The following is a 12,950-nucleotide window of genomic DNA, read 5'->3' on the forward strand; positions in this document are numbered from 1 at the left end:
CTATGTTAGTTTACCCCTTAAGGACAGAGCAAATGTACAAATTCTGACCAAAAGAACTTGCGCTATGTCAACCATAGTTCACTTATTTCATATTAAGTGCACCCACACTGTTATATAATTTTGTTCAGAAGTAAAAGGGCTTTCATACCATATTAAATATGTATATTTGAAATAATTTATTTATTTTTTTTATTCTGCATGGCATTTTAACTATGAATTTCATAATACGGTTAGCTTTCACTACAATAATATTTTCTACATAGCGCTCGCAAATTAAATTCTCTGGTATTTCTGCATGGGTTGTCAGGCAGGTCCCAATATACAATTAACAAAATTATATATTTTAATATCAAAATACACTTAGAATAGATATATTTTGATTCCAACAGTACTTTTTATGCACAATCATTTTTTTTTTTAAATTATAAGTTGTTGATCTACCCAACAACCCAGGTCCCCCCTGCACTGAAGCTGATCTGTGTCATTTGATGGCAGCGTCGTTGTGAGAACATGACGCGGATGACTATCGCAGTCAGGGGAACTGCCTCAGTCGTCAGGCAGTACCACCGATAGCGATCATCACAGAGATTATCTGGGCTGGGGGTAGGAGATCATTAGGGCGTGCTAAACCCACCTTTTGTAGGATGGCATAGCATGCCTTGCATCATTAAGGGGTTAAACTATTGGGAATAAAATAAATACAAATCATTTTAAATACACAAAAATTGCGAGACATTAACATATATGAAAGACACATGGGACATTTTTCCTAATTGAAATAATCAGCATTTATTCTTTTACAACAGCTAACAGAATATGGACAGCTTAGAGTTTTAAAGAAAAAAGAGACAGTAATGCTATAATATAAATTCTTATATAAAAAGCACAGAATCAACGACTAACATTTCAAATTATGAGTAGTATTGATTTACTTTTATTGCCCCAGAAATTAAGTATTTTATGAAACTGGGGGCTGCCATTCATTCATTTTTTTTTTTGCCCCACGAACATTTTTCGGTTCTTCTTTTTGAATTGCAGCCTTTTCCGATTGGATTGTGTTTTACCCAACCACAATATACAGCCTCAATGTCCTACCAAAGCCTTTTAGCGTATTCCAGTAGTTAACACAACTGGTAAGTCTCAGACATGTAATGTAGGTGATCTTAAATGAATGTGCCATTTCATTATAAAAGCAATTTATATTAGAACACTACTGATCCTTTAATTGTTTAGAAAGGCAAGTTTCAATAAAGTGACCCAACAATGGTTCTTTAATACGCAACCTACGGAATATGCAGGAATAAAATATATACTGCAGTGAAACGGACTGCAATTAAGCAATGTGTGTGCAAAAATGTTTATACAGTCTAAGTGCTGGGAAATACACACAAGAGTTTCTGTATCTTAACTGGGCCCAAGACGCAGTGCACCTTGCAAGCGGAAGAAAGGCGTTTTAGCATGTCTTACTTCCAGAGCTGCAAAGTCTATCCTGCATTATTCACATCATGCTGTGCCTTTTCACCTAGTCACGAATACTTAATTCAACTGAGTAGCAAAATTTAGGACATTTAAAAAAAAAAAAAAAATATACCAAATGTATTTATAATAGCACTTCTAATATAAGGTTTAATTTTAGATCAGGGCTGTCCAGCCACGTCCCTCAATTGTTCGACTATACTTCCTTGCGTTTTTTTGACGTTGACAGGATTATGCAAGTTCAGGAAAAGCAGTTTGCAGTACTTAGTCCTACCAGAAAAAGAATTGTATCCCAACAATTAAATACTCAATTGCCATAGAGAAAAAAAAAAAAAAAAAACCTTTCAGTTGTTAAAATACATTTCCTACGATTCACTTGTATAGAATTATGGGAACTGTAGTCCAACAACTGTAGTCTAAAACTGATATTGGGACAAGTTGGACAATCCCGTAAGTGCAAATGAAGAGACAGACAGAGATATATCATGTAATCATTGACAAAAAAGGGACACAGTGAAGAGCCCTCCCAATATGAGGAAACAATGTGATTACGCTCGTGAGAATCTTTCAGAATTCAAAACATTTTTATATATAATGTGTTGATGCCGTGATCAACTTAAATCAACTTTTCATTAGGTCACTTTACTGCTGTATTGGAACAGGTTACTCATCATTAAGGCATGTCATTGTCGTCATATTCTGATGCTGCACAGATTGGTCAAGCTGCTGACAAAACATTCACGTGTTTACACACGATCCTCCGTAACTGCACCCTTAGCGGTCATGACCAGAACTACAAGTTCATGTTGAGGGATTAATTTGGGAGAAGTTCTGCTTGCTCCAAATTCTCACCTCAGCTGAATTACTGTGGCAGGTTTAGCAATATTGACTGCCCGCTGGGCAAGTAGGTGACGTTACGAGACCGTGAAAGCTGGTATGCAATGTCTTCGGCAGCCTCCAGTTTTCGCAACTCTATCAAGCCGTCCCCCACGTCTGCTAGTGACACAGCGATTAATTCGGCAGCTTTGGAGTCTCCTTCAGCGGAGATTATAGCGGCTTTCTTCTGCTGCTCAGCCTACGGAGACAGTTTAAAGCGTTAATGCCAAGAATGTGTACTTAGAACAAAAAATAGCTTGTTCTACACCTTTGACGATAAGTCACTGCAGAATCAATGGAAAATGACTGTAAACATGGTGCTGTCAAAATAAAATGGTCTTTCCTGTATGCATTATCTAGGTAATGTTGAGAAGGAAAGTATACTTCTGTTTGCATGTTATCAAATGCTTCTGGGCCAGATATGTTTTTCCTATAGAACCATTAGTGAGCATGTATGTGTGTGACACAACAGGTTCACTAACTTCTCATAATCCATTACCAGCCGCATGCACAATGTAGTCATTAGCAGCACCTTAACCCTAGCAGATTGCAATTACCGTATATACTCGAGTATAAGCAGAGTTTTTCGGCACATTTTTTGTGCTGAAAAACCCCAACCCGACTTATACTCGAGTCACTGTCTGTAATATGGCAATTTACATTGCCATTATACAGACAAGGGGCTGTGTAGGAGGGGGGCTGGCAGAGAGCGTTTACTTACCTCTCCTGCAGCTCCTGTCAGCTCCCTTCTCCTCCGCGCCGGTCCGGTCAGCTCACAGTATAAGTCTCACGAGAGCCGCGGGGTCATAGCGCAGCCGCAAGACTTACAGAGGGAGCTGACTGGACCGGAGGAGAAGGGAGCTGACAGGAGCTGCAGGAGAGGTAAGTAAACGCTCCCTGCCAGCCCCCCTACACTGAACTGCCAATGCCACTGGACCACCAGGGAGTGAGAGCCCCCTCCCTGCCATGTATCAAGCAGGGAAGGGGGACGAAAAAAAAAATATATAAAATATTAAAAATAACAACAAAACTTTTTTATATTAAAATAATAATAAAAATGCCCACCCCCCACCAAGGCTCTGCAACACACACACAGCAAATAAATATTAAATTAATATAATTTTTTTAGGATCTAATTTTATTTAGAAATTTACCAGTAGCTGCTGCATTTCCCACCCTAGTCTTATACTCGAGTCAATTAGTTTTCCCAGTTTTTTTGGGTAAAATTAGGGGCCTCGGCTTATACTCTAGTATATACGGTACTTGTTTATCTTTTTTTCTTACCCAAGTCATATACCTCTTGTGACAACATGGATTTAAAAAAAAACAAAAAACAAAAAAAACTTGGGGTTAACTTGGGGTTACTGTGAAAACTACAGCAAACCATAATTGTGGACATGGTTTTATTATTTCTAAATAAAGAGATGGAAGGTAGGTTGGGCAGAATCTGGATGTGGTTCAGCATTTATATTAAGGCAGAAACGTTATTTTTCATTGTATACATCCGGCTGTTTAGGGTCCTGATGCCGCAATGTACATTAAGAGACTAAGCAAATGTTTCCATTTGTTTCTCTCATTAAAGGAATGCAGTACCAGGTTTATCAAAATGTACAAGCAAATCGGTTGCACAAACATACTACACTGATCACCCACAACACTAAAACCACCAGTCTAATATTGTGTAGGCCCCCCTCATGCTGCCAACAGCTCTGATGCGTCAAGGTATGGACTCCACAAGACCTCTGAACATGTGCTATGATATCAGGCAAGACATTTGCAGCAGATCCTTTAAAGGGACACTCCAGTGCCAGGAAAACAATCCACTTACCTGGCACTGCAGGTCCCCTCTCCCTCCCACCCCCCATCCCTGGTTGCTGAAGGGGTGAAAACCCCTTCAATCACTTACCTGAGACCCCCGCCGATGTCCCTTGGCGTTTGTTTCGGGACGCCGCCGCTCCTCCTCCTCTTCCTTACGTCAGCCGGTGGGCGAGACTGATCCCGCCCGCAGGCTGGACCTAATGCGCATGCACTGCAATGCTGCGCACGCACATTAGAGCTCTCCATAGGAAAGCATTGAAAATGCTTTTCAATGCTTTCCCATGGGAATTGAGCGACGCTGTAGGTCCTCACACAGCGTGAAGACGTCCAGCGACGCTCTAGCACAGGTTTTCTGTGCTATGAAGCAGGAAGTGCCCTCTAGTGGCTGTCTAGTAGACAGTCACTAGGGGAGGAGTTAACCCTGCAAGGTAATTATTTCAGTTTATAGAAAAACTGCAATAATTACACTTGTAGGGTTAAGGGTAGTGGGAGTTGGCACCCAGACCACTCCAATGGGCAGAAGTGGTCTGGGTGCCTGGAGTGTCCCTTTAAGTCCTGCAACATGCGAGGTGGTACCTCCATGGAATTGGATTTGTTGTTCCAGCACATCCTAAAGATGCTCAATTAGATTGAGATCTAGGGAATTTGGAGGCCAGGGCAACACCTTAAACTCTTTGTCATGTTCCTCAATCCATTCCTGAACAATTTTTGAATTGTGGACACTGCCGTCAGGGAACACCATTGCCATGAAGAGGTGTACGTGGTACGTGTCAAAGTAACATCCACATGAATGCCAGAACCAGAAGATATCCCAGCATAACACTGCCTCCACGGGCCTGCAGTGAATCCTGCTGCCATCCCCTCTGTAGGCAAACTACTGACAGACACCCTGGTCACTATGGACTAGTACAGGTTTGCCAGCCACCACCTTCTCCCGAAGGATCTTAACCACCGGAAGCCCCTTTCTACAGTGCCTCAGCACCTTAACAGCAGCCCAGAGACTTGTGAGGGACTCTCAGGGGCACGTGCCCAACCGGGAGCTATCCAAGAATTCAAACACCTGGGTTGCAACATGCAGTGTGCAATATTATGGTTTTGTTCGTGGTCCCCTGTTTGGAACCAGTGTATAAAAAAGCGACAGTCATGCAATAAAAAGTGTGTTTACCCTTACCCTCGGCTATAATCTCTCTGGGGGCTTTCACTAAGGGAGAAAGGGAATCCGTGGTGGCAATACTCTGATCACCTAGGAGAGGTTCGCAACAACGCACCCGCACATCTACCTTATCTAAAAGAAAACATGTCAGACCAGATAATCATCTTCCATTGCTTAATGGTCCAGTTCTGACACTCACGTTCTCATTGAAAAGCTTTCAACAGTGGGAAGGGGTCATCATGGGCACTCTAAACGGTCTGTGACTACGAACCAAAATGCGATACACTGTGTGTTCTGACACTTCTGAAATGCTATAATGGTTAGCATTAAAGGGACACTATAGTCACCAGAACAATTACAGCTTAATGTAATTATTTTGGTGAATATAGTTAGTCTCTGCAGGCTTTTTGCAGTAAACACTGTATTTTCAGCAAAAAGGCAGTGTTTACATTACAGCCTAGGGACACCTCCAGTGGCCACTACTCAGATGGCTACTAGAGGTGCTTCCTGGGTTAGTGTTGCATAGTTTGACTGACAGTATTTCCACCATCTGCATGGAAACACAGAACTTTCCTCATAGAGATATAGATTCAATGCATTTCTATGAGAAGATGCTGATTGGCTATGGTGGCGTTTGCCAAGGGGGTGGGGCAGTTGGTATGGCCAATGTCAACCAATCCAATGCTTTCCTATGGGAAAGCATTGTGATTGGCTGAGATCATCACTTCTGATGATGTCAGCCAAGAAGGCAGATCAGGGGCAGAGCCAGCACCAGCAGACTGGAAAGGTAGTGTTCCTTTAAGCTTTTCAGAAATTTGAGCTACAGTAGCTCTTCTGTGTGATCGGACCAGACAGGCTAGCCCTTCACTATCCATACGTTTCACCGGTTCTCCTTCCTTGCACCACTTTTAGTAGGTACCAACTACTGCATACCATGAATGACCAACAAGACTTGCGGTTTGGGAGATGCTCATGTTTCCTACTTCCAACACATGAAATTCAAGAACTGACTATTCACTTGCTGCCTAATCTATCCCAACCCTTGATAGGTGCCACTGTAACGATATCAATGTTATTTCACCTGTCAGTGGTTTAAATGTTGTAGCAAATCAGTGCAAATGAGAAAGGTTTTCACTCATTGTTGCGCTGTTTTTGTTTTAGTCTAATTTTTCAAATGGTGGACAGGAAATAAGGTAAGATCAAGGAGAGAGGAGTATTCACCTGTATGCCCTTTTCCCCCTCCAAGAGCTTCCCAAAAGACCCCCCATGTGTATTCTCAACCAGAAACTATGGAATTGCAAATTTTAGAACAAAATAGCCAAATTTTTAACTCCGCAATAGCCAAATTTTAATTGGATCAATTTCCAACAACATCTGGTTTAGTGATTAACCCCATCAGTGACTGCATTCTGTCAGAGTATTGAAAACAAACAAACAAAAAAAAACTGTACCTTCTCCACAACAAATCGGGCTCGCTCAGCCTCCTGCTGGGCCACTTGCTTGGCTTCTACGGCATCAGTGAACTCTCTACCAAATGTCAAGTGAGTCTGTAGAAAGAATGAGCAGATATGTTTATTAATGTAATCAGCCAACAGTCTCCCTACATTTTAAAAGAAAACCAAATACCTTTATGTATCCTTTTAATAGCAATTTTAAATGTAAATCGTGTTTTGATTCTTAAAGGACCACTATAGTGCCAGGAAAAACAAACTTGTTTTCCTGGCACTATAGTGTTAATAGGTCCCCCCACCCTCAGGGTCCCCCTCCCGCCAGGCTGAAGGGGGAGGAAAGGTTTAAACACTTACCTTTCTCCAGCGCCATGCTCCCTCAATATACACAGAATTGACTTAAGCCAACCTGGAACTCAGAGTTACACTTTGTATGTGGAAAGTTTCATGGCAAAAAGCTACACATACAGACTCCAGGCACCGTGCCCACTTCAAATCACTGAAGTAGTCATGGTGCACTAAAATTTCAAAAATTCTATGCTATGGGCCAACAGATAATCACCACTGCAAGCCTGGAAAGTTCACAGCATACGAACCAGCAATACATTTTCACTTGCCAATAGCAAGTGTCGAGTGCACACTCCCTAAACACTGAAGCCATAAAGAATTTTAAAAGATATAAGGGATCATTTTCCCATAAATTTGCATTACAGGTCTTTCTATGCCTGCACATCTTGAAGCAGCGGTCAGTCAGTACACTTACCAGTGAGACATCATCAAGGATAAGCCCAAACGTTGCAGCTCTCTCTGTGAGGTCCTCACTCACTTGTTTGGAAACAAGCTCTCTCTGAGTGATCAGTTCCCCAGCATCAAACCGGGCCTAAGATAGAAAAGGATCGAGAAAAACAGCTGTGAAATAGATCCGTTTACAGAAGTAAAAATTCACATTGAAGGGTGAAGATCATGGTCTAAAGAAAAAAAAAAAAAAAAAAAAAGTAACAAGGTTTAATGCTTTTAAGGGACACAATAGTCTCACAACAACTTCAGCTTATTGCATTTGTTCTGGTGAGTAGAATCCTTACAGATTTGTGTTTCTGACCTAAAGTGCTCCTTTAAAGTTGTAAAAATTAGATTGCTAGAAACCGATGTAGGAAGGTCATCTAATGAAAAGTCAATTAATCAAAGGATAAAAAGTCTACAAATGAAAGAGTCAGCTCAAGAACTATAATTACAAAGGTAATGGTGTCTAGAATACCCTGACCCATTCTACTGTGGAGAGTGGCTTATATCTACAGTTAGTCCCCCAGCTCAGACATTGTTTTCATTTAACAAAATCAAAATATTTAATACAAATCTTGGGGCAGTGTCCACATATTCTCTACCTATTGCCAGTACAATGAGCTATATGGGTCATGGTGCTTAGACTACCCCTTTAATTGAAGATATACACATATTGCAGGAGCTATATTTCTAGATTTGAATTATGGGCCAATGGTAAAAAGTTGTAGAACACAAAAATATATGCAGATTACTTATGTACTTGCTAAATATTCGATCAGTGATATGTAGTTTAAATTACATTTTCTATATTAAGATTCCATGTCATTTTTCAATGTCAAGTACGCTACAAGGAGTCTACCTTCCCCACTTACCACTACTGATTTGAGAATCTCAGTTGTAATTGATGGAAGTACTCTCTCATCATAGTCCTCTCCAATGCTAGTAAAGATCCGAGGCAACTCACTGATTATAGGCCGGAAAAGGATACGCAGAGTGATGTTGACATTCTGTAGATCTGTGGGACAAATTCCCCATTTCTCATTACATACAATCTATTGCAATAAAAAAAGTTGGTATCATATACAAAAACACTTGCGCATCAATGACAATATTTTTTTTTTGTTTTGATGAGCAGCTCAAGGTGGACTTAAAGAGACACCATAGGCACCAAAGCAACTTTAGCTTAACAAAGCAATTTTGGTGTATAGATCATGCTCTGCAGTCTCACTGCTTAATTTTCTGCCATTTAGGAGTTAAATCACTGTTAATACAGGCCCCTGACTGTGACTTGTACAGTCTTTCTGTACTCTTCCTGTAAAGAGAGTCATCTAAGGTTTAGAATTCCTTTATTGCACATTCTGTTTACTGCCTCCTGTTATGTTAATAGCTTGTTAGACCATGCAAAAGCCTCCTATATGTGATCAAAGTTTGATTTACATAGCAGGAGATTGAAACTGGAAAAAAAAAAAACAAAACACATGTCAACATTTTTTTGCCACTGCACCTAGGCCACTTCATTGAGATGAAGAGCCCTCGATGACATTAGTGGTCCTCTAATGCGAGAAACTATGCTATTAGTCTAAAAAAGCAAATGCATCCAAAAATATAGCCCAGAAAAACAAAAAAAACACACATGCTAGTCAAGTCACATCCGTACAAAATATGCAGCAACACAGATTATTATTTTGGCTTCATCAGTGAGGTACAACTGATGTCAATCTAGAAATAGTAAGAAAAGGGTCCATGTATAGATTATCCTTCAGACTTAGAGGAACATTCCACTGCCCATACTGGCAAAATATATAAATCAATGCTTAGTACATACATCTCCCATGTATACATGCATTATCATGTATGTATTAATTGGGGGTATATCTTACAACAGCTTGCCAAAGCTGCAGTTCTTTTGAACTCACTTTTTTCCCCTGAAAGAAGCTTTCAGTCTGTTTGCGGAGAAATAGACTGAGGCTTCCTATTGAGAATCCTTTAAAGGGCTCCCTTTGTGCGTGCACAAGCAGTATACTCGACGGAGGTCTGAAATATGCAGAGGGAGAAGCAGACGTGCTCAAGAGCACACCTGCCACTTCTGTTATAGCTCTGGGGTACTAATGGAAGCAGGAAGGGGAAAAAAAATGTTGATATCTAATTAAAACGGTCATTTTTAAGAGATGCTGAATTGTGTTAGTGTTGGGTGGTCTTTTAAAGGAAACACAAAGATATGTCACTAGAGCATCTACTCACCTTTGCTCCCAGTAATAACAGGAACATTGCGAGGACGGGAACGGCAGTCAAAAATAAATGGCCTTTGCACCCATGGAATGATGAAGTGTGTCCCCTCATCGGCTACTATATCCTGTATCCCTTGAAATCTGTCAAAGATGACAGCACGATGTCCAGCATCAACTTTTGGAGGGAGAGGAAGGACAAAAAAACGATCATTAATAATTTGTTTTAACAAACTTGTACCTCGCTCTCTTTAGTACTAATCTTTCTTCATGTTAGTCCATAAGTAAGGGCACAGTGAAAGCCTGTATAGAAAAGGTAGAGAACTAGCAGAAATAACTGGTGGTCCCCCTTTGGAGGAAGTCATCATGGAAACCTCTAAGTTAGTGTAACTATGTACCAGAATAGGGAAATTACTAATGTCGCCATTAAAGAACAATGTGGTGTGGGATAAAAACTGCAATGTTGATTAAAGAGGTTAAAGTACATGACCGGCATTAATATACGTACTTACCATTATATAAAGCAGAGTTCACCACTCCACCAACCACAGCCAATCCCAGGCCAAGTTTGCCAATTCTCTCAAAGAGCCGCGCTGCCATGTTTTAGTATATGTTTTTCTGTAAAAACTAAAGAGATAAATTTTGGAATACATATTGAGCAATTGGTTTAAAATAAACAGAAATCCCAATACAGTGAGGGATATTACCTAAAAAAAAAAAAAAAAAAAAAAACTGAGCATGAATATCCCCTATCCAATAATTTATTATACACCCGAGACACCTCTGACCTGGGCATTCAGCATATCTTCCCAATTGCAATCAACCTATCCTTATAAACAAATAGTTAAAGGCACCAAGACCACTTCAGCTCAATTAAGTGGTCTGGGTGACAGGTCCCTCTAGTTTTCACCCTGCAGCTGAAAACATGGCAGTTTCAGAGAAACTGCAATGTTTACACTGAGGGTTAATCCAGCCTCTAGTGGCCATCTCCCTGACAGCGACTAGAGGCAGCTTCCGCTCTTGCCGCGCGTGCACATTCGGATTAAAGCAAGTGGCTGAAGGGGTTTTAACCCCCTCAGCCCAGCGGGAGGGGGGGGGGGGGGGGCAAATAACCATATAGTGTCAGGAGTTTGTTTTCCTGGCACTATAGTGGTCCTTTAATCATTAAAGTGTAAATGCCAGGAAAACAAAATAAACTTAAAATTTTAGGTGAAACTAACAATTACAAGCATAGCTGACTTAAATGGACACTATACCTACCCAGACCACTTCAATGACAGTAGCTATAGTTTGGATGTAGTGACCCTGTCCCATCACAGATACTGCAATGTTTACATTGCTGAGCTAAGACTGCTTCTAGTGACTGCCTCCTAGACAGCCACTAGAGGCACTTCCTGGAGACAGCCACTAGAGGCACGTCCTGGAGTTTCACAGACTTGGACATCCTCACGCTCTGCATTAGGACATCCAGCGTCCAAAAAAAAATCCCCAATGAAAAGCACTGAGGCAATGCTTCATACGGGGAAGGCCTAATGCATGCGCAGCACTCACACTGCATGCGCACAATGTCCCCCCCCCCTATTACTGATGTCAGTAGACATCACGGGAAAGAGATATGTTTAAAGTTTTTTTTTTTTGGAGGGAAGGATGCGCCAGACAATAACTTTAGGGCTGAGGAACACTATAGAGTTAGCAGTTGAAGGGACACTATAGTCACCCAGACCACTTCAGCTCAATGAAGTGATCTGGGTGGCAGGTTCCAATAGGGTTAACCCTTCCTGATGTAAACATAGCAGTTTCGGACAGTCATCTGCAATGACTGAGGCATATTATGCCTTAATCACGCAGAGCGCCCATAGGAAAGCATTGAAAAATGCTTTCCTACGGACACTTTGAATGCGCGCACGGCACTGCCGCACATGCGCATTCAGCTCCTGTGACGAGGATGCTGACGTTGGCGGGGGAGGAGAGGTAAGGGAGCCCGGCGCTGGAATTAGGTGAGCTACTGAAGGGGTTTTAAACATGGGAGGGGGGACGACCCTGCGCCACGGGAGGGGGACCCTGAGGGTGGGGGCACCCTCAGGGTACTATAGTGTCAGGAAAACCGATTTGTTTTCCTGACACTATAGTGTCCCTTTAACAGTTGTGTTAGGCATTTCGTTTTTGTTAATAATAGTTTTGTAATCCTAATGCTATAGTGTCCCTTTAAAGAATGTTTTGCAGTTCAGCAACTAAGGCCTGAGACTAAGCACTGACATTGAATTATCGATAATTCCCACATTACTAGAGAATCCTGCTAGTCAATAACACAATTCCGCAGGTTTCATAACATATGGCACCTACATAGCGCCAACATAGTCAGCAGCGCAGCATAATAGGGAACATACATACATACACTGGCCTGCCTTCACTCACCTCTTCCAGCTCTGACCTCCACATGAAGCACGCTTCTCCGCACGCATGCGCAAACACCGCCTCCACGCACGTTTCCGTCTCAAGCTGCGTCGCGCATTGCACCGCGGTACTTGTAGTCTGTCGCTTCTTCTAACTGGACGCGTTGCTTCCGTTTTTAAACTACAATTCCCGAACGATCCGTTCGAACGCGATGGGTTGACAGGCTGTTTAGCTTTAAACCAATGTCGTGAGGTTGAAGGGACGTGACGTCATGTCACCGGCAACCATTTTTGATTAGGGAATTAATCTCATTTGACGTCATATCATAATGTAACATATACAGATTCCCCCCCCCCCCCTTCTTGTCCAATGGAAAAAAATGGAATAAAAATAGCTTAAACTATATTTTATAACAATATTTAATATACAATAAAATACATGATATATTTATCACGTGAAGCCTTTGAATACGTACATATATTGTGTAAATGCATACATTTACTGTGTAAACGCATGCGTTACAATAAGTTTAAATATATGGATGTAGTACATGGAGAACATCCGACGGTACTAAATTGAATGACGTGGGTAAACGTCAGGGGAAAATATTAACAATGACATTAATATAATTGGCATTTAAATAACGCCCAAGTAATCTGAAATGCGTTACAATTTTAATATGTAGATATAACAGCTAATTAGAAACACACTATTGCAAATAATAATATGACAACACCGCAAAACAGATCACATCAAATATTTAGTCGTTATTGATGTTTT

The 12,950-nt window shown here is 41.2% G+C and overlaps 1 protein-coding gene across 3 annotated transcripts; it reads right to left on the reverse strand.

Annotated features, from left to right (window-relative positions):
* Positions 1-763: 763 nt before the first annotated feature.
* On the reverse strand, positions 764-12,261 carry PHB1 (prohibitin 1). Of its 3 annotated transcripts, none has more exons than XM_063459255.1 (7): positions 12,192-12,261; positions 10,289-10,394; positions 9,793-9,954; positions 8,424-8,566; positions 7,535-7,651; positions 6,775-6,870; positions 764-2,551 (listed from the first exon to the last, which is right to left on the reverse strand). In XM_063459255.1, exons 2-7 carry the CDS (start codon positions 10,374-10,376, stop codon positions 2,339-2,341), a joined length of 819 nt encoding a protein of 272 aa, XP_063315325.1. In that variant the 5' UTR covers positions 10,377-10,394; positions 12,192-12,261; the 3' UTR covers positions 764-2,338. The 3 variants fall into 3 exon arrangements, with proteins under 3 accessions (XP_063315325.1, XP_063315324.1, XP_063315326.1); XM_063459254.1 differs by having other exon boundaries at positions 10,289-10,403; positions 12,192-12,259; XM_063459256.1 differs by having other exon boundaries at positions 10,289-10,391; positions 12,192-12,240.
* Positions 12,262-12,950: the final 689 nt, after the last annotated feature.

Source organism: Pelobates fuscus, chromosome 6, assembly GCF_036172605.1.
Source record: "Pelobates fuscus isolate aPelFus1 chromosome 6, aPelFus1.pri, whole genome shotgun sequence".
Taxonomy (NCBI): Eukaryota; Metazoa; Chordata; class Amphibia; order Anura; family Pelobatidae; genus Pelobates; species Pelobates fuscus.

What these genes read in the sequence shown, in the direction of transcription:
- PHB1 (XM_063459255.1), bottom strand. Translation starts at nt 10,376, where the DNA reads ATGGCAGCGCGGCTCTTTGAGAGAATTGGCAAACTTGGCCTGGGATTG. An exon ending in TGTTATTACTGGGAGCAAAG is followed by an intron (nt 8,567 to 9,792) that starts GTGAGTAGATGC and finishes TTTGTCCCACAG; the next exon opens with ATCTACAGAATGTCAACATC. An exon ending in AGATTCTCAAATCAGTAGTG is followed by an intron (nt 7,652 to 8,423) that starts GTAAGTGGGGAA and finishes TTTCTATCTTAG; the next exon opens with GCCCGGTTTGATGCTGGGGA.